The sequence below is a fragment of the Microtus oregoni genome, unplaced genomic scaffold, assembly GCF_018167655.1.
Source record: "Microtus oregoni isolate MIOR12 unplaced genomic scaffold, Mior012 000008F_ref0000371, whole genome shotgun sequence".
NCBI classification, from domain to species: Eukaryota; Metazoa; Chordata; class Mammalia; order Rodentia; family Cricetidae; genus Microtus; species Microtus oregoni.
The window spans coordinates 54,514,594-54,537,272 of NW_024543067.1; the positions used below are offsets into that span (position 1 = coordinate 54,514,594).

At 34.0% G+C, this 22,679-nt stretch overlaps 1 protein-coding gene and 1 pseudogene across 1 annotated transcript; both read left to right on the forward strand.

The window, feature by feature from the left end:
- Positions 1-428: 428 nt before the first annotated feature.
- On the forward strand, positions 429-1,361 carry LOC121451979 (annotated as a pseudogene).
- A 15,556-nt stretch (positions 1,362-16,917) lies between these two features.
- LOC121451804 (olfactory receptor 8B3-like) lies at positions 16,918-17,847 on the forward strand. The gene has a single exon (XM_041657567.1). The coding sequence runs from the start codon at positions 16,918-16,920 to the stop codon at positions 17,845-17,847; it is 930 nt and encodes a 309-aa protein (XP_041513501.1).
- The last annotated feature ends 4,832 nt before the right edge of the window (positions 17,848-22,679 follow it).

Sequence of the window (22,679 nt, forward strand, 5' to 3'; positions counted from 1 at the left end):
CCGTTCAAGTGGGCCCCAGCATTCTCCTTGGTGGTGAAGACACCGTTGACTCCACAATATACTCGGTGCCAGCATCCCCCCATTTTATGTTGGCGGGATCTCGCTCCTGGAAGATGGCGATGGTTTTCCCGTTGATGACAAGCTTCCCATTATCAGCCTTAACTGTGCCTTTGAACTTGCCATGGGTGGAGTTATACTGGAACATGTAGACCATGTAGTTGAGGTTGATGAAAGGGTCATTGATGGCAACAATGTCCACTTTGCCAGAAGTGAAGGCAGCCCTGGTAACCAGGCGTCCAATACATCCAAATCCGTTTACTCCGACCTTCACCATCGTGTCTCTGGAACGAGGCTGGCACTGCATGTAAAGAAGCGGCTGTCTCTAGAACAGGGAGGAGCAGAGAGCCCACAGGATGTCTTACAATAAAATGGCTATGACAAATGTCTCTTTGGTCAATGAATTAATTCTCTTGGGGCTAACAGGACAGTTCAACCTCCAAATACCCCTGTTCCTACTCTTTCTAGGAATATACATGATAACTGCATTAGGGAACTTGGCTCTAATAATTCTCATTGTGCTGAATTCTCACCTTCACACCCCTATGTATTTTTTCCTTTTTAACTTATCCTTTGTAGATTTTTGTTACTCTTCTGTAATTACACCTAAAATGTTAATGAGCTTCATACTAAAGGAAAATTTTATCTCCTATGTAGGATGTATGACCCAGTTCTACTTATTTTGTTTTTGTGTCATTTCTGAGTGTTATGTCCTAACATCAATGGCCTATGATCGTTATGTGGCCATCTGTAATCCACTGTTGTAGAAGATTGTCATGTCTCCCAAGGTGTGTTCCTATCTTATGCTTGTTTTGTACTTCGTGGGGTTTTCTGGTGCCACAATCCACACTGGTTGTGTCCTCAGGCTGACCTTTTGTGATGGGAACACCATCAACCACTATTTCTGTGATGTCCTCCCTTTGCTGCACCTCTCCTGCACTAGCACCAACATTAACAAAATAGAGATGTTTTATCATAGGAAAAAAGGCCTCATTGTGGCCACTGTTATCATCTTTATCTCTTATGGCTTGATCCGTTCTGACATATTCAAAATGAAGTCCAAGGAGAGCAGGTCAAAAACCCTCAGCACTTGCAGTTCCCACATAATTGCTGTCTCTCTGTTTTTTGGATCTGGAGCATTTATATATCTCAAGCCCAACTCAGCTAGACTGACAAATAATAGAAAAATATCTTCAATTATTTATACCACTGTATATCCCATGATGAATCCATTAATCTATAGCTTAAGGAACAAAGATTTTAAAGCTGCATTAAGAAACACTCTGAGCAAGAAAGTGTTTTAATAAGAATTTATATTTGCTTATATTTATAATAGAGAGTTTGTGATTTATTGTTTTTATATTTCATATCATATTTTTACAATGGAAGGGAAAATTAGAGGTCTGCTATTTTCAGTTTTTACTTTATAGAAGATTTTCTGTTTCCTTAATTTGGATAGAATATTTTCTTTAGCTAATTTCTTTTTTTATAATATGGAAGACTTTATTTTACTTTTTTGTTTTCACTATAGACCTTATGCTTGGAAATATGAATGATTCTTGTTATTGTTTAAAACTACACGAGGTTGCCTGGATTCCTTTTAGTTTATAGGTATTATTAATTACTCAAAATAAAATATGAGTATGATATCATGTCTTCTATCCTACATTTTAACATCCCCATGTTTAATAGATGAGCCCATTTATAAATTATTGTTAAATTAAATGCAACCCATGATATAGCATTAAGTAATTTTAATTAAACTGTCACTTGTCAGATGTCTAAATCTTTGCAAGATAATACCATGATTTAAATATTATTGACACATTTATTATATTATAAACTCACACTAGTGACTTAACAGCACGCCTGAAAGCTCTAGGAAAAAAGGAGACTCACCCAAGAGGAGTAGAAGACTGGAAATAATCAAACTGAGGACTGAAATCAACAAAATAGAAACAGAAAACAATCCAAAGAATCAATGAAACAAAGAGCTGTTTCTTTGAGAAAACCAACAAGATTGACAAACCCTTTCCAAACTAATCAAAAAGCAAATAGAGAAAATCCTAATTAACAAAATCAGAAATGAAAGGGGGCATAACAACAGACACTGAAGAAATTCATAGAATCTTTAGGTCTTACTACAAAAGCCTGTATCCCACAAAATTGGAAAATGTAAAGGAAATGGACAATTTTTTAGATAGATACCATATACCAAAATTATATCAAGACAAGGTGAGCAATTTAAATAGACCTATAAGTCGCAAGGAATTAGAAACTGTCATCAGAAATCTTCCTACCAAAAAAAGCCCTTGACCAGATGGTTTCAATGCAGAATTCTACCAGAACGTCCAAGAAGAGCTAATACCTATACTCCTTAATGTGTTTTACAAAATAGAAACAGAAGAGTCCTTGCCAAACTCCTTTTATGAAGCTAAGTTACCCTGAAACTAAAACCACATACAGACTTAACCAAGAAAGAGAATTACAGACCGATCTCAGTCATGAATATTAATGCAAAATTTTTCAATAAAATACTAGCAAACCGAATTCAAGAACACATCCAAGAAATTATACATTATGATCAAGTAGGCTTCATCCCAGAGCGGCAGTGCTGGTTCAACATAAAAAAAAATCTATCAATGTAATCCATTATAATTTATATGATTTATTTAATCCTGAAGGAAAAAAAAACATATGATCATTTAGTTAGATGCTGAAAAACTATTTGACAGAATTCAACACCCCTTTATGATAAAGGTATTGGAGAGATTAGAGATACAAATTTCATTCCTATATATAATAAAAGCAATATACATCAAGCTGACAGCTAACATTAAATTAAATGGAGAGAAACTCAAAGCCATTCCACTAAAATCAGGAACAAGACAAGGCTGTCCACTCTCTCCATACCTCTTCAATATAGTGCTTGAAGTTCTAGCAATAGCAATAAGACAGCATAAGGAGATTAAGGGGATTCAAATTAGAAAAGAAGCAGTCAAACTTTTGTTATTTGCAGATGATATGATAGTATACATAAGCAACCACAAAAACTCTACCAAAGAACACCTACAGCTGATAAACACTTTTAGTAATGTGGCAGGATACAAGATCAAATCCAAAAATTCAGTTGCCCTCCTATACACAAAAACAAAGAAGCAGAGAGGGAAATCAGAGAAACATCACCTTTCACGATAGCCACAAATAGCATGAAGTATCTTGGGGCAACTCTAATCAAGGAAGTGAAAGATCTATTTGACAAGAACTTTAAGTATTTGAAGAAAGAAATTGAAGAGAATACCAGAAAATGGAAGAATCCCTCATACTCTTGGATTCATTGGTAGGATCAGCATAGTCAAAATGACAATTCTACCAAAGGCAATCTATAGATTCAATGCAATCGCCATCAAAACCCCAACACAATTCTTCACAGACCTTGAGAAAACAATAATTAACTTCATACGGAAAAACAAAATACCCAGGATAGCCAAAACATTTCTATAAAATAAAGGAAATTCTTGAGGTATTACCATCCCTGACATAAAGCTCTATTACCAAACCATGGTAATAAAAAACAGCTTGGTATTGGCATAAAAACAGAAACATGGACCAATGGAATCAATTTGAAAACCTGGACTTTAATACACAAACATATGAACATCTGATTTTTGACAAAGAAGCTAAAATTATACAATGGTAAAAAAGAAAGCATCTTCAACAAATTGTGCTGGCATAACTTGATGCCAACCTGTAGAAGAATGAAAATAGATCCATGTCTATCATCATGCACAAAACTCAAGTGCAAATGGATTAAACACGCTGAAACTGATAGAAGAGAAAGTGTGAAGTAGTCTGCAACACATGGGCAGAGGAGACCAAATTTTATAGCGAAGCCTTACTCTGCTCACTTGTTTGCATTTTTTCCAAGTTTCATTCCTTTATTTGAACTTGTATGTTTTTAGATGCTTTTTTTAAAATGTAAAATACTCAAACATTAGTGTATATATTATCTATGCAACCAAATAGTTTCATTCAAGGTATGCATAACAGAAAAATCCATAAGACATCATTCCAGAACAAAGAACAGTACAGTAAAGGTAACTCTATATGTGTAGTTTGATGGCCCAGTGTCAAGTGAATAAAAATTTTTCATGGTAGCCATAAGTTAAATGAGTATTAGAGAGACCATTATCAAGGTTCAATACCAATAAAAAAAATCTCTGTTAACTTGTATCACTTTTCCTTTCAAAAGTTCATCCCCCATTTTTTTTAATATGACAAATATGGAGGAAGTTCATTGTCTTATTTAAGTCTCTGGCATAGGATTCATCTAAATTTTTTTTAAAGATTTATTTATTAATTATGTATGCAGCATTATACTTGCATGTGTCTCTGTAGGCCAGAAGAGGGCACCAGATCTTATGACAGATGGTTGTGAACTATCATGTGGTTGCTGGGAATTGAACTCAGAAGTATTTGCTTTTTCTATAACCAAACACTGCTACCAGCAGGGAGTAACCCAAAGGGTAATCAAAGAAATTAAATCTGGCAGATGGATGTGTTCCAACTTGCAGATTTTTGAAAATCAAAATATGACACCATTGACACCTATTCAGTCAATCAGTAGGTAACTGCTTTGGGCTCATATAAGGCTAATTCAGTAACCACCCATTTATCAGAAATTATGGCCATCATGGATATACCTGCACAAATAAAGACAGATAATGGTCCAGCATATGTCTCTAAGAAATTGAAACAATTTTTTTGCTTATTATAAAGCATATTCTAGGAATACCAAAGAATCCTATAGGTCAGGCAGTTATACAAAAATCAAATCAAACTAAAAGGACATATTAAACAAACAGAAAGGAAAGAAAACTACCCACAGAAATAGATTGCAAAATGCTTTATTAACATTAAATTTGATTAAAAAAAACGAGAAAGAAACAACAGCAGGAGGAAGACATTAGATAATTTAAAATCTTCTGAATTAAATCAGCTGTTGTATTTCAAGGATGTATTGACCACAGAATGGAAACTAGAAGATGTTCTATGTTGGGAAAGGGGTGTCAGTCTTGTTTTCACAGGAGAAGAAAAGCTATGGATACTATCAAAATTAATTAAGATTCAGTTTTAAAAAGAGAAACCTCTTGAGGAAGAGAAATGATGGCTCATCCAGAGTTGACAACGATACAGGTGGTAAGGACACCTCATAAGGAAACTGGTGCACAGTTCTGTTTTTGTCTCTGCAGGAAAATACCCATATATAGATGCCTAAAGGGAAAAATAAAACTATCCAGATAGGATCACCAAGTAATGAGAATGATGACTTAAGAGGAAGGACATCTGGGGGTAAAAGTCACTGAATACACACACAGAAAGACACACACACACACACACACACACACACACACACACACAAACACACGCTGCCCACTAGAATAACAGTATTGACTCACTTAGAAATCAAGCTGGCTTTGAAGTTGGATGGTGGCTCTATTCTTCTGTAAATTCAAGCATGTTGTTAAAGAAAAAATTCAGAGTTTCTGTTTCATGTTAGGCTCCATCCTGTATGGGACTGAAAGAAGAACTTAGAAAAAAATAATTTTCTCCATACCTATTTTAATCTCTATCATAACTTTCATTGAATGTCTAGATAAATAATGTTTAAGTTTTCTACAATGAACAATGAATTTTCTTGCAATATTTTTTTTTAAGTTTCCAGCAAGAAAATGTGACCCCACATAACAACTCCACCTGGTTGAAATGATGTCATGATGCTGATAGCACCACTATAAGACCAGATTTGGGTAGCAGGTGCTCAAAATGATTCCCACTTGATTAGCTGAAATGGTCCACCTTTTGACAAGTTCTTGCCAGCACTCTAAATAGGAACTCAGAGAAACCCTAACAAATTTTCAGAGATTCTGTGCAATTATACCAGACAGTAATCTTGAAACTTAACCATCATTTTACTTTCATAGGATCCCATAGAAAGAATATTTTCACCATGATACTTGAAAGCAATTCTTAAGATGATGACCTCTCTCCCAAAAAAGTTTTTCGTCAGGATTAGGGACATCAGTTAGCAGTTGATTATACCTGGTATAAGGTTGAGGATTAGGGTGGAATTTATGTAGGCTCAGGAATCTCTTTGAAAAAAAGAAAAAGAAAAAAGAGAAATTGAATGGGGATATTAGGAGGATTATTGTGAGCTTACTCACACTAATAAAGATAGTGAGTAATAAAACTATTTATAGGCAGTATACATTAGTACAGATTCTTGTATATTGATACAAATTAAAATTTTATTTGTTATAGTGAATATGCTCCTATTTCTGTTTACAATATTTGTACACCTATGCAAATTTATTTTGTCATATTGTACGCATGCATGCTTCTACCTCTGCTTATGACATTTTGTATACTGATACAATTTTAGCTATAATATTGCACTATACATTTCTCTATCTGATAAAGATACTTATACATTGTTTACATTTTGAGGTCATAGTCATCATTTGTTGCATATTTGTTTAAAGATTGTTTAATATTCTAATGTGAAGTCTTAGTTATTAAGCTAAATATGTACTAAGAATTATAGACCAATAGTTATCCATGTTTGTCATACTTATTGTTAGATTAATCAGGTTCCTTAGATACATAGAGATTATATTCTGCATAGATAGACAATCTTCAAAAACTTCAAAGTGCTGTAGAACACGGCATTTACATAACTTCGGGTTCTGTTGCCATGAGACACAATTGTTCCTGGCAGCACAGATCTACACCCAAGGGAATGTTGAACAATGAAGACACTCCACTTGGAGCTTATTTGCTTCTTGGCAATATTGGCCATTGGGCAAGGAAATAACCATGTCTCAACCACTGACCAAATACAAAGTGTTCAGATAGGACAAGCAGGATACAAGAAAATAAAATGTCAAATCTTGCCAAGATAGGTTAAGATAGTTTTGAAAAATTTGTTGCCTCTGAAAATGGTCTGTAAGTCACTCTAGACCTTGTCAAAATGGCTTCTCCAATGGTGCAAATGAGAATATGGGTGTTTGCCCTGGTAGCCAGTTGTCTCTGTCATTTGTTGCACAATTTGGAAGTTGCTTGATTGCATTTCCTCTTTATTCAAGTAATATTATTTCCCATCTCATGTCTTCAACGGGGCTGAAGACTAGATAATCATTGTTGCTTTCCTCTTATGACTTGACCAAGTTATTTCTAGTACAATACTTAGACTCCTTAGGATAGGATAATTATTGAAACATTTATCATATGTTTTTGCTTGATATTGTTTATGCTGATTGTGATTCTAAGTTTTATACTTGATATTTTTTCTTATTGATATAATTTCATATTAGGCTTAGAACTCCCTTACTTAAACAAAATGGTAGGCATTGTCAGAACTCCTTCAGTCAATAGTTTTTAAGATACAAACCCACTTTGGTGTGGCCTCTTATGTTATAAACGCCAACTTAAAGCATGCAGTCATTCTCTCTTCTGGCTGCTGGATTCAGTTCCTGTTCCTGGTTCATACAAAGAACTGTGATCTGTGAGTTTACCCCTAATTAAATAATCCTTTATTATATTCAATTCTGAGGTAGTGTGGGATTTCTTTTTAGTGTTCATCTTCAATGTATATATTAATGCTTCATAAATTTTACATACAGTGAGATTATACAGTAATTCCTTCTTAAGCGTACAACTTTACATACTTGTATAGTAGCCTCACATTGAGAGGAATCTTAGAATCCATTAATGTGACAATTTTCTCTTCACTTTGTAGAATCCTAACATTCACAAGATAATTTAGAAAAATATGAAGGAATATTCCAAGTCTCTAAGAGAAGGATAATTGCTTTCCCAATAAGAAACTGCCAATTCTTCTGAAAATATGTATGAATTTTCCTGTAGTAATAAGAGCGGCAATGGGGTTGCGTCCCCAACACCCCAGCTGCCTGCTTGGCTAGCTTTTGCTCCAAAATAACAACACACAAACTGTATTCATTTAATCACTGCTTGGCCCATTTCTATCTAGGCTAATTCTCACATATTAATTTAGCCCATTTCTAATCATCTGTATAGCGCCCCTAGGTGTGCTTACCGGGAAAATTCCAGCCTCTGTCCATCCTGGGTCGGAGCTTCATAGTGTGCGTCTGCCTGGGAGCTGGGAGCATGGCGTCTCTCTGAGGCATCTGCTCCCGAGAGGAGAGCAGTCGAGTCTGAGCTCACTTCCTCTTCCTCCCGGCATTCTGTTCTGTTTACTCCACCTACCTATGTCCTAACCAATAAAATGGGCCAAGGCAGTTCCTTTATTAGCCAATGACCTTCCTCCATCATTTTCCTGAGACAGTGACATTATTCAAAACACTCATAAACTTTGTGGTTTTGTTTGTTTGTTTGTTTGTTTTTTATCAGAAATAGTGTTCATTGAAAAAAAAACCTATTGCAATCCAATATGTATGAGAGGACGACACAGGTACTATAGCTTACCCCTGTATCACGGAGAATATGAAGCAATGCAGACATGAACAATAAGAGAAGTGAGCAATGTGTACTGCTTCATCCTATTTGAAATTTTTTTCTTCTTAGTTTTCTAGCAATCATGCTAGTCTATGAGAGCCCTAATCTCATATTTCTAAGATGTTGATATTGTTCATTGTTAGATAAAGGTGATAGGACTTTAACATGAGGGAAAGAATTTTATTTGTGGAAAAATGGAAAGTTTCACTTTGTCCATGTAAAGACATTCCCAGTGTATTTTTCAAGTTTGTGTATGACAGGAATTGTTGAATATTCTGTATTCTACTCTAAATTCATGATTTTTTTTCTCTCTACAGATCATCACACAGAAAAAATGTTTCTGGTAAATGGCTTATTAGTAACTGAATTTGTTCTCATGGGTATAACAGAACAGCCTAGTCTCCAAATACCCATGATTTTACTCTTCTAAATAATGTACATGATAATTACTTTGGGGAATTTGACTTTGATCACTCTAACTGTCCTTAATTCATACCTTCACATCCCTATGTACTTATTCCTCTCTAATTTGTCATTTATATTCTTCTGCTTTTCTTCTGTGATTATACCAAAAATGCTGATGAACTTCTTCCTAAAAAGAAACATTATTTCTTACATGAGATACATGACCGAGGACAACTTCTTTTCTCTTTTTGCCATTTCTGAATTTTATATGCTAACATCAATGAGCTATGGTCACTATGTGGCTATATTGCAATCGCTTTTTGTATAACACTGTCTGGTCTCCCTCATTGTGTATATATCTTATACTTTATGCATATCTAATATCTGATGGGATTTACTGGTGCCTTGATTTATTCTGGAAGCACGCTGAGACTGACCTTCTGAGTAGGAGTTTCAATAACTAATTTCTGCAACCTCTCCCTTTGCTTCAGTTCTCCTGCACCAGCCCTGCGTCAATGAATTAGAGCTGTTGATTGCAGGAGGAAAAGACATTATTGTACCCTCTGTTCTCATTTTACTTTTCATGGTTTCAACTTATCCAGGATCCATCAAATGAAGCCCACTGAAAGCAGATACAAAGCCTTCATTACCTGCACATCCCATATACTTGCACTTTCTCTGTTCTTTGGATCAAGTGAATTTATGCATCTCAAAACCTCTTTAGCAGGTTCTATGAATGAGTGGAAAATATAACCCATATTTTATACTCCTGGGGTTCCCATGGTGACCCATTAATCTACAGCTTGAGGAAAAATATGTTAGAGTAGCTCTGAGAAAATTCCTAAGAAGTACAATTCTTTAATCAGAAATATAAATTTTATATACCTGTAGTTAGATGACATAGAGTTTTTCTGTGTTTTGCATATTTTGTATCAGGATTCTTATTATTTGTCTTATTGGAGAATATAAATTTGAATTACTTTTGTTTATGTATTCATTTTCATAGTATATATATTTATATTAGATTGTATATTTTCTTTCATTACAATAATATTTTCTTTCTTTGTTTTCTCTATCTCTCTCTCTCTCCCTCTCTGTGTGATTTTATTATAAATTTAGAATACTAGCTGTAGCCAGTACTCTTCTCCTCTTCAAGGGTCCCAGTAATAGAATTCAGATTGCTAGACTCAGGTGACAAAAATCTGTGAGATTTTTCTTTTTCAAGATCATATTCACTCAGATACAGAACCCTTGAAACAAATTTTAGATTATAAAGAAAAATGACTAGTCTAAAAAGAAAGTAGAAATTTACTCCAGTTTTGCTTTGGTGAAATATATATATATATATATATATATATATATATATATATATATATATATATATATACATATATATATATGTATATATATATAATGTGTGTATTAATTTATTTAACCAATTAATTAAATCTCTATATAGATAGATGTAAAAGTGTCTGCATCTATATAAAAAAAGGATGTATTTTGTGTTCTTATTCCTGAATCCTCTGAACGTTGTAGGATTTATTCTTCTTCACTAATTGGCCTGACTTCCAATGTTACAGTTCAAATACAGCAAACATATACACATGCTTCTATCTGTATGCATTTGTGAAATTTTTGTCTAATATCACTTCCATGTGATATGACCTTGTGTCTTTAGGAACACATTCCATGAAGTTCATTGTCAGTCTCTGAGATCTGCAGGAGATATTTGTTGATTATTGCATGAGAAGATGTATTTTGATTCATGTACATATTTGCATATTTGATCACCCATCTATATGCAATTTAGAAAAATTGTACTACTTTAGCATCTTGTAACATTGCTAACAAATTCTAGCAATAGTAAATCACAATCATAAATCAGAACACAAAAAGACGTATATGTTAATTTTCATGTCATAAAACATACAAATGAGCACCTCTAAGGCCTTGTTAATTTTTTTTTCTGAAGAATCACTATACTGAAATAATATTCAACAAGGAAACTAACTTGTCATTTTATTTTATGAATCAGATATATTCCATCTTTGTCTCAAGCACTGTGATATTTGGTTGTAGGTAAGCTGGATACTAAAATCCAGACCAGATTTATTTGCCACACTTTTCATAAAACCACATATTAAAGCACTGAAATTTACCTCAGTGTGAATGGCTTGGTCTCCTTCCTAAATAAGAGTTCAATGGTTCTTAGACATATTGCTAGTACAGATATTTCAAATACATTTTTTCACCTGATAGAGTGTGGAGAAAAATTTTCTGTTCCTCTGAGTTTCTTCATAAGCATAGAAAATATATATAAAGTCTAAAAAAGAACTCTCAACAGACAAATCTCAAATGGCTGAAAAGCATTAAAGGAAATGCTTAACATCCTTAGCAACAAGAGAAATACAAATCAAAACAACTTTGAGATTGCATCTTACACATGTCAGAATGGCCAAGATCAAAAACACTTATGACAGCTTACGCTGGAAGGATGTGGGGCAAAGGGAACACTCCTCCTTTGCTGGTAGGAGTGCTTTGGAAATTAGCATGGCGATTTCTCAGAGAGTTAGGAAACAATCTACTTCAAGACCCAGCAATACCACTTTTCGATTTATATCCAAGGGAAGCTAATTCATACCACAAAGACACGTGGCCAGACATGTCCATAATAGCATTATTTGTAATAGCCAGAACCTGAAAACATACTGAAAGTCCATTTACTGAAGAATGGATAAAGAAAATGTGGTACATTTACACAATGGATTACTACATATCAGAAAAAAATAATGATAACTTGAAATTCGCGAGCAAATTCATAGATCTAGAAAACAGCATATAGAGTGAGGTGACACAGACCCAGAATGACAAATATGACATGTACTCATTTATAAGTGGCTTTTTGACATAAAGCAAAGAAAAAAACAGCCTACAATTCACAGTTCCAGAGAACCTAGAGAACAAAAAGGACCCTAAGAGAGACATACAGGGGTTTAATCTACATTGGATGCAAAAAGGACAAGATCTTCTGAGTAAATTGGAAACATGGGGATCATAGAATAGGGTAGAATAGGAAGGGGAAGGAAAGAAAGGGAGGTGAGAACAATGTATGGTTCAATAAAAATGTATGTTCATTAATCTAAAACACAATATACAGAACTCTCAAAGAACAAATCAGATGATAATATTCTTATTTCTGGGAGATTTCTTGGTCATACAGTTTTTAAAAGTGTAAGTGTGCTGTGTCATCCACTTCATCTTTCTCAAGATGTGTTTTATTGTGGTTCAGTTTCTTATTAACAATTTCATACCTGACTTTATGTATATTCTTGTTGCCCTTGTATTAGTGTAGTATGACTCTCTCTCTCTCTCTCTCTTTCTCTCTCTTATTGCAGCTGCAACAAGCCCTATCATTTTAATTACCTGGTAGCTTAATCCCTAAATTATGATGGAGTCTATTTTAATAATGCAAAACCCAAACTGTTGTCACACAGCATTCTTGCTCTTCTGAAGTGTAAATGTTGAACTAGTTCACAAAAAATATTCTTCAGATTGAAATTTCCATGAACAGTTTACAAAGCCACTGGGAATTTACATGGTATGGTACAGTGACAGGAATTTGAAGTAGTGGGATATGTCTGTGGAATGGTTGAAAGGAATATTTAGTGTTGAATACAGAGGTCATCAAGCAAGTGCTAATCCTATTTTTTCTTTTTTTCTTATTTTTATAACTTTTTCCCCTTGGAAATTGGAGATTTTCCATAGTCACATAAATTCTTTTTTGCAAAATATCTATATTACTGATCTCTGAGTCCCTAAAACCAAAGTATATTTGGGGGGTTAGAAACATGAATTTAACTATTTTTATTTGGTAATAATAATAATATTATCACCAAAATATTTTCACCCCATTAAACATTAAAAAATTTAAATAATTTTTTCATGGCAACATCCATGAAAAAATTTTGTTATCTGGTTCCTTGTAAAAAGCATGTATTTTTTGTTATAATGAACGAAGTGGTTTGTTTTATAATTTCATGTATGTATATAATGCATTCATTTTTATTATTATTTTATTTTATTACTTTAAAAAATACGAATCCAAATTCCCACTTCCTCCCCTTCTCCCACTTCCCCCCACTCCCTCCACAAACCCTTTCCCATATCCCCTCCAATCTTAAGACATGGCAAGACACCCTGTTCTGTGGAAAGTGCAAGGCCCTCCCTACTACATCTAGGTTGAGCAAGGTATACATCCAAAAAGAATATTATCCCAAAAGCCAGTACATGCAGTAGAGACAAATCCCAGTGCCATTGTCATTTGTCTCTCAGTCTGCCTCAACTGTCAACCACATTCTAAAGGACTAGTTTGATCCCACACTAATTCATTCCCAGTCCAGCTCAAGCACATTGTCTCAGTGAGTGAATTCCTCATGGACTTGACTTCCTTGTTCATACTCTCCCTCCTTCCACTCTTCAAATGGACCTTGGGAACTCAATCCAGTGCTCCAATGTGGGTCTCTGCCTCTATTTCTATCTGTTGTTGGACAAAGGCCCTATGGTGAAATTTAAAATAATCATCAGTCTGACTACAGGTCAAGGACAGTTTAGGCACCATCACATCTATTGCTTAGGGCCTTAGCTGGGGTCATCCTTGTGAATTTCTGGGAATTTTTCTAGAGCCAGGTTTCTTGCCAACGCCAAAATGGCTCCCTCAATCAACATATCTCTTTCCTTGCTCCCATATTTGTCCTTCTTCCGTCTCAACTATCCCATTCCTTAAGCTCTCCCCTACCGCCTTCCTCACTTCTCTTCCTGTGTCCTCTTCCTTCTACCACTGCCACAATGCTGCCAAATTTTGTCAGGTGATCTTGTCTGCTTCCAAGTTCAGGTGGGTCTATATATGGTTTTTTTATGCACCTTATTACTTAGCTTCTCTAGGATCATGATCTATAGGCTCAATGTCCTTTGTTTATGCCTAGTATCCACTTATGAGTGAGTACAAACCATATTGATCTTTTTGGGTCTGGGTTATCTCACTCAGGACAGTGTTTTCTAATTCCATCCATTTGCATGCAAAATTCAAGATGTCATTGGCTTTTTTTTTTTTTTTTACCTCTTGGTAGTACACTAATGTGTAGATGTGCCACACTTTCTTTATCCATTCTTCCATTGAGGGGCATCTAGGTTGTTTCCAGGTTCTGGCTATTACAAATAATGCTGCTATGAACATAGTTGTACAAATGCTTTTAATAGTATAATGGAGCAACTTTTGGGTACATTCCCAAGAGTGGTATTGCTGAATCCTGAGGTTGGTTGACTCCCAATTTTAAGAGAAACTGCCCGACTAATTTCCAAAATGATTGCACAAGTTTGTATTCTGGTCAGCAATGTATACATGTTCCCCTTACTCCCCATCCAATCCATCATAAGCTATCATTAGTATTTTTTGATTTTAGCCATTCTGAAAAGTATAAGATAGTATCTCAAAGTTGTTTTGATTTGCATTTCCCTGTTAGGTAAGGAGTTTGAACCAATCAAGTAGGCTTCATCCCAGAGATGCTGGGCTGGTTCAGCATATGAAAATCTATCAATGTTCTATCATATAAATAAACTGAAAGAAAAAATATATGATCATTTCATTAGAGGTTAAAAAATCATTTGACAAAATTCAACACTCCTTCATAATAAAGACATTAGAGATTTGGGATATAAGAATTATACATAAATTTAATTAAAGCAATATACAGCAAGCCAACAGCTAACATCAAATTAAATGGACAGAAACTCAAAGCGATAGCACTAAAATCAGGAACAAGACAAGGCTGGCCACTATCTCCATATCTCTTCAATATAGTGCTTGAAATTCTAGCAATAGCAATAAGACAACATAAGGAGATCAAGGGGATTCAAATTGGAAAAGAAGAAGTCAAACTTTTGTTATTTGCAGATGATAATATAGTGTACATAAGTGGCCCCAAAAACTATACCAGAGAACTCCTACAGCTGATAAATACCTTCAGTGATGTGGCAGGATACAAGATCAAGTCAAAAAAATCAGTAGCCATACTATACACAAAGGATAAAAAAGCAGAGAGGGAAATCAGAGAGGCATCACCTTTCACGATAGCCACAAGTAACATAAAATATCTTGGGGTAACTCTTTTCTTTTTCCATACACAAAGAGAATCTAATAAATATATGCTTAATTTATAATAGTTATTTTACAAAGAATAATCTAGGTGCCTACATATTAAATAACTTTCCCAAACTCTCATATTAGGAAAGTGTGTTGAAGAGATAAAAAAAACAAAAACAAAAAACTCTCAAGCACTTTTGTTTCTTTTTTTCCTATGGCAAGCATATGAAAAACCTAATGCTAACCATGCCATTTTTAAGTTTAAAATCATAAAAATAGTATCATGCAATGAAAAAACATAGATGAGATGCCACCCATCAGAAGAAATTTGGGGTGAGATGAAGAAATTTGTGTAGGGGCTAGAATACTGACACAATGTATGTAAGATCTTGGGATTGCTTCTCAGAATAACATATAATGATTTGTAATGGTTGTAGAGACATCAACAGACATTAGTATCTGAGGTATGTTGCTTAGCTTCTTGAACAGTTTTTGATAAACCAGTTAGAAAACCTAAAGGTAATTTCCACAGTATTGCACCATTTAAGTGGTGGAATAGGATAGGTAAGCACATACATAATTGATTTCCCTGAAGAGATGAAGAGGATTAAGTGATAGAAGTTCAATATTACCTTAAGAAGAAAGGCTGTTTGATCCCCAAAGAGAAGGACATGAAAATAAGGACGAATCATGTTCTAGCCTGCCCATGAACACTCATTGCCTTTTCATATTTAAGCTCTGCTCACTTGGAGAAGTTAGAGACAGCATCTATTCTCCAAGTGCCTCAAAAAATTAAACTAATTTGAAACTTCTGATATCACATAAGTGCCCAGTATGATAAAAAGAAAAGATTTTGGAGTAAGGAACAGCATTTCAGTCTATACAGAAGAGTTCAGAGATATGGCTGAGTGATGTGAGAAAACAACCTTGCAAAAAAATATTTCATAGGATCAAAGCAAAAATATTTGGAGCCTGGAGTTCACATTCAGGAGAAGAGTAAATAACTATGTTGAGGAAGCAGCAGGATTTTCTTCTTCACCTTTGACAGCATCACTTGATGTACTTTCTCATAAATTCCACCAACTGATATCCTGGTTGCCTGCTCATGCTGCATATATCTTATTATAACTTATGAGAAATAATGAAGGTTTACAACTTAATACTGCTGCTTTCTGACTGCAGAGTGACGTCACATTGATGTGAATATTAGGATTCATAATATGATTTTTTTCTCCACGGTATGTTCTATACTAACTTGATTGCATTTGTCAGGAGAATGCACTATTAAATCGGGCAGGAAATGTTCAGAGTCACTGGACATCAGATTTCAATAAAAGCTGCCTCTTCATAAACAGATCTCAAATTCTTCTACACATATCAATTTTCTTAAGACATTTGTCTTGCTTTTCTCTGTGTTCACCCAAGGATGGAGCAATAAAGAAAGGGTAAGAGAAAATAGTATGTCCTGGTCAGAACAATTCCCCATGTCCAGTTGTTAAGGATCCCTGCTGGGATGTAAATCTATCAGATTACACCCACAAACAAGTCTATGATATTCTTCACATATTTGTAGGCCATAGACTCCAACATGGAGGAGATATTTTAACTCCATAGCATCAAAAAAACAGAAACAGAGTCACTGATATCACGTGGTTTATTTCTAGACATTCTCAGCATGTTCTTCATGTTTATAGATGAAAATAATCATTAGATGCTCTGTGTGTTCCTCAAATTTTACCATACAGTTTTTCATTTCTTCAGATCTCTTAGGAAAGAAAATGTCTCTGACAAATAACTCTATAGTAACTGAATTTGTTCTCTTGGGGTTAACAGTCAAACCTGAGTTACAAATACCCCTTTTCATACTCTTCCTAGCATCATATATTATAACTTCATTGGCGAATTTAGCTTTGATCATTCTAATTGTGCTGAATTCTCACCTCCACACCCCCATGTACTTTTTCCTCTTTAACTTGTCCTTCATTGACCTCTGTTACTCTTCTGTTATTACACCCAAAATGCTGATGAGCTTCATATTAGAGAAGAACATTATCTCCTATATGGGATGTATGACTCAGCTCTACTTCTTTTGTTTCTTTGCCATTTCTGAATGTTATCTTCTAACATCAATGGCCTACGATCGCTATGTGGCTATCTGCAATCCACTCTTGTATAATGTTGCCATGTCTCCTAAGGTGTGCTCTTATCTTTTGCTTGGGTCATATTTGACGGCATTTTCTGATGCCATGATCCACACAGGATGTGTTCTGAGATTATCCTTCTGCAACAGAAACATCATTACCCATTATTTCTGTGATCTCCTTCCTATGTTTCAGCTCTCCTGTACTAGTACATATGTCAATGAGATAGGAGTTTTCATTGTAGGGACAAAAGACATATTTTTTCCTACTGCCATCATCTTTACCTCATATGGTTTTGTCCTCTTCAGCATCTTCCAACTAAATTCCACTGAAAGTAGGTATAAAGCTTTCAGCACCTGCAGTTCACACATACTTGCTGTCTTACTGTTCTTTGGATCTTGTGCTTTTATGTATCTTAAGCCTTCCAGAACAGGATCTCTGGAAGAGGGAAAGATCTTTTCCATCCTTTATACCACTGTGGTTCCCATGATGAACCCTTTAATCTACAGCTTGAGAAACAAAGATGTTAAAGTTGCACTTAGAAATACTTTGAGCAGAATTTTTTGAGCAGATATTAACCTTAAATCTTTGTCCTTGATGTTTGACCATAGTGCACAAACCTAGTGATCTAGGTTTGTACATTTGTTTTATTTTTTCTTATGCATACACTGTTTTTCCTCCAATCATTTCACTTTCCTAATCTCAGTATGTATGTATGTATGTATAAACTGAATATTTCTTCATTGATCTATCATTAATATTTTGCTCATAGATCTTTGTGGAGGTATAGTCACAATCATCATTTGAGTTTTGAATATTTCCAACACTCCAGGTTTGCCATTTAATTTGAATTTAAATAAGCTCAGTTGTATTTTTAAAATATATTTCTAAAACAAATAATGTGTTGAAACTCAGCTAGATTTATAGTTTTCATAATGACACATGATTTTTCAATGACCATCATGTTAAAAATAACATTATTCTTTCATATCTATCATATTTTTTTTCTGTATTAATGCCTACTTTGTATTATTAATGTCATTTCATTAAAGAAAAAGAATAGCTTTTGTAGTTTATTGGCTAGCCTGGCCTTGGTTCTTCATGATTTGTAAATTGAGCTTAGGTATGTTGTAGCTCAACATATGTTAAAATATACTATTGTTTTTGTTTTTTTTTTGTTTTAAAGGGAGTATATCTTTTGTCCTTACATATTCGCCTGATTATTGTATTAAATAGTAGCTGATTTCTCTGAATAAAAGATATATCTGAAGTCTTTAAAAATGTTTCTAGTTAAGCAAACATATCAACAGATAGAAGACATATCAAATAAGATATGTCAGTTTGGAAAATGATCCATTAAATTACACAGAAATTTTATTTAATTTGATTTTGCTTTAATTATGCATAACCCCTATAGCACAGACACTGAGAGAAACAATTAATAAATGTGACTTCTTGAAACTGAAAAGCTTCTGTAAAGCAAAGTACACGGTCAACAGGAAAAAAAGACTGTCTACAAAATAAGAAATAATCTTCACTAAGCCCATATCAGACGAGGTATGATCTCCAAAATTACAAAGAACTCAAATTTGTCATCAAAAGAACAAATAACTCCAATAAAAAACGGAGTACAGACCTAAACAAAGTACTTTCAACAGAGGAATCTAAAATGGCTGAAAGACACTTAAGGAAATGTTCAATATCCTTAGTCATCAGAGAAATGCAAATCGAAACAAGTCTGAGACTCCATCTTACACCTGTAAGAATGGCCAAGATCAAAAACACTGATGACAGCTTATGCTGGAGAGGTTGTGGGATAAGGGAACACGTTTTTTATTGTTGGTGGGAATGCAAGCTATCACAGCCCCTTTGGATATCAGTGTGGCGATTTCTCAGAAAATTAGGAAACAACCTTCCTCTAGACCCATTAATACCACTTTGGGGTATATAACCAAAGGATGCTCAATTGTGCCACAGGGACATGTGCTCAACTATGTTCTTAGCACCATTGTTTGTCAAAGCCAGGACCTGGAGCTTTAGCCACTTTAATGCCCAGTTAGTACTGATGAAGCTTTGGTTAAGTTTTCCATGAGGAACTAATAAAAGTTAACAGGGAGGATGTTAATGTTTCTCTGGATAAAACCAAAGCCAAATCAAACCAAACTCAAAGAAAAAAAAATATTTCTGTTGGACAAAACTAAACCAAGGCAAACAAACAAAACAACGGCAAAAACATGACTCAATAAATACTCATCTGATGTCATTCCATAAGTCTTTCCTATCAAAATTTAGCAGTATGAACAACTTTCAATTACTTTTCATCTCCATTGAATATTAGTTTAGTTTTCTAAAAGTAATCCTTAGTCATTTGTTGTCTTAATTGTCATGTTCAAATATTAAGCATACCTAATTTTAAGACGTACAACAGTAGTGTTTAATTGCCTTGTTCAAATATCAACCATACCAAATTTTAAGAAGTACACCAGTAGTGACTTGCTTCATTGATTGACTCCTACTGTATGCTTAGTTTTTATTGAAAGAATTAGGGTAATACCAAGATATAACTTCTTGACATTTTAGCTACGATCAAATAAAGTGTCTGTTCCTTTATGCTTCATATGCTTACAAAATAGTTAGCTGGCGAACAGATTTTTTTTTCTCTTTTGATTTTAAATATGCCAGTTTTTAGTAAGTTGTTTTCTGAGTTAATAAAAGTATGTTTTAAAAAGAAAATATTTGTAACATTCATTGAGACCCTTGCGACACTAATCACAGAAGCAACTCTTGATAAATTTCATTATTATTCAGTTACCAAAAGTGAGTTTAACAGGGTTATAACACTCTTTTGAAAACACAAAGAACAAAATGCCCTAAAAATACAAATATATGGTTGTTTTTTTCAGAGAAAATCAAGTTCTTCTATAATTTTTTCTCATTTTCATTTCTTTATTAAATTAATCTTTAAATTATGAATGTTCTTTGTAAATATCAAAGGGAGAAAAGTTTGAAAATAAGAAATTTACTTGATTTAGCACTTAAATTAACCTTTGTCCTTGATTGTTTTTTCAAAGAGCATTTGCTCAAGCCTCAAATTTTATAATTGTTTCCTAGTCTTACCTTTTTAAAACAAAATGGTGTTTTTAATATTCTTTTTTTTAATTACAATATAATTACATGCCATATCTTTTCCCACATACCTTTCCTCTCTTCAAGTCTTTCCATATACCCTTCCTTGATGTCTTTCTAATCATGTTCTTTCTTATTATTAATTGTTGTTACATGCATATGTGTACATGCATATACTTGTATATTCCTAATTACAACCTGTTATTTCTATATAATGTTACTTGTAAGTATTTTTTCAGGGTTTCTGCTCTCACATTGCTTAGCTGCTTATAATTCTTTGTGCAAATTTCAGGTCTTGTATCTCTCACCTTGTCTACTTTAGCTTGTCTCTCATTGTAAAGCAAAGGTTGTATTCATTTGAATATTGTATAATTGAATAGAGAATACACATATTTTACTGATGTCACAACTGTGAGTTACACTGGAAGCCATGGAATATACTTTAGTCAGCGTATTAGGAAATTAATAATTCTCCTTCAGTGGGAAATAATGATGTTTAAATCTGTTACATAAAAAGGGACTCCTATAAAAAGGCAGCAAAGGAAGCTTGCTATAAAACTCTGAATTTAATTAATTGATCACTTCCACAAGTAAGCTGCCACTGCTTTACAGAGCCAGTGTTAATTGCAATGGCCATGAGGACGTAAACACTACAGGAAGGATGGTGAAGTCAGAATAGGCATTGTAGAATGTTCTGTATTATTTTTAGTTTTGTTAACCCTTAATCTCAGAGAAACTCATATTTATCTGAACTCAAATGCTATGCTCTAAACAGAACATGAACACACACAGTGACTTCACATCCTGTTTTGTTTTAATAGGTACATATATAATTAAATGTGCTGCAGTACCATTTCTTAACTCTGTAAGCACATTCAAGTATAGGGAGCTTCTAACTATATGAGTTGCTAAGATCCGAAGGAAGAATTTATTGATTATGACATGAGGAAGTACATATTGATTTCTTCACACATTTACTTATTTAAACAGATTGAAAATGACTTCTATGTAAACATAGTGAAAATTTTATACAATTTTAGCATTTTATACTATCTAAGTGCGAAAGAAACTTTAATTATATCTTTTATAACACCAATATAGACTCACAAAGACAAAGATATGCACATTAATTTTATAACGTGGTATAATTTAGTTATGCTCCACCCTAAATAACTAAGTTCCTAAAATATAAAGTAAAAGGTGTAAAGTTCACAGATGGATAATTAAAGAATGCTTAAAGAAGTGGAAGAAATAATATTCTTCAGAGGAGAGGACTCAAATTAGCTATCTACTATCAAATAGACTGCACTGAAAATATACTTATTAAGTAACATTATACATTCTACTAGGATATGTTTAGGAATATATGTGCATAGACATACATATTTACATAATATCAGTGAAAAAAGAGACCATGAAATTGAAAAGGAATAAAGAAAAGCATATTGTAAAATTTATATTTTGTTTATATTCTTGTCTTATGGTCTTCCTCATAAGAACCTTGTCACTAAACAACAACCTGTTGTTCCAGGCCAGTAGCATATTTGGGATCTACTTCCATAATTGGGGTATTTTACTGCTAACTGAGCAAAACACTAGTTGAAAGATATAGTTTATTAGCAAGAAAAACTGCCCTGGAAATTATCTTCAGGCCTTTGTTTTCTGAGTACTGGAATTGGGAGAATTTGTTACTGGCTTGGCTTGACAGAAATTTTCATATTTTACTCAATATACTAAACCTTGACAGCCATAACACAATTACAGCTTAGAGCAATTGATAAATCTGATGCCAATCGACAAGAGGAAGTATTCTTAAATGGAGGAACCCTACCCAGAAGAACCAGCAAAGCCACTTACTCTGAAAACTGTTGCCTTCATCTATAATTCCGTAAGTGCTATAACAGCTATGATATTTCCCTATTATTATGCATTTTAAAGTAATGTGTACATGTAATTTCATGATTGCATCTCAATCTTATGGCCACATACATCCATGGATGGTCACAGAGATGGCTTCTCATTTAACTGTATAATTGATAAATAGAAAATATACTAGAATATATTAATTATTACATCTATTGTCCCGTGAGAACTGTAGACACTTAAAAACATGTTTTGCTCCTTTAAATACTACACACAATTAGTTGACTTTCACCTGAGAACAATTTCAACTAGACTAAAGGTATTTTGTAAAAGAAAACCTTTACTGCTGTATAGAAGTTCAGAGTCACAGATGTCTACCATGTTATTACACAGGCCATGCCAATTCTTAA

Coding starts and splice junctions, on each gene's coding strand:
- LOC121451804 (XM_041657567.1), top strand. CDS start 16,918: ATGTCTCTGACAAATAACTCTATAGTAACTGAATTTGTTCTCTTGGGG.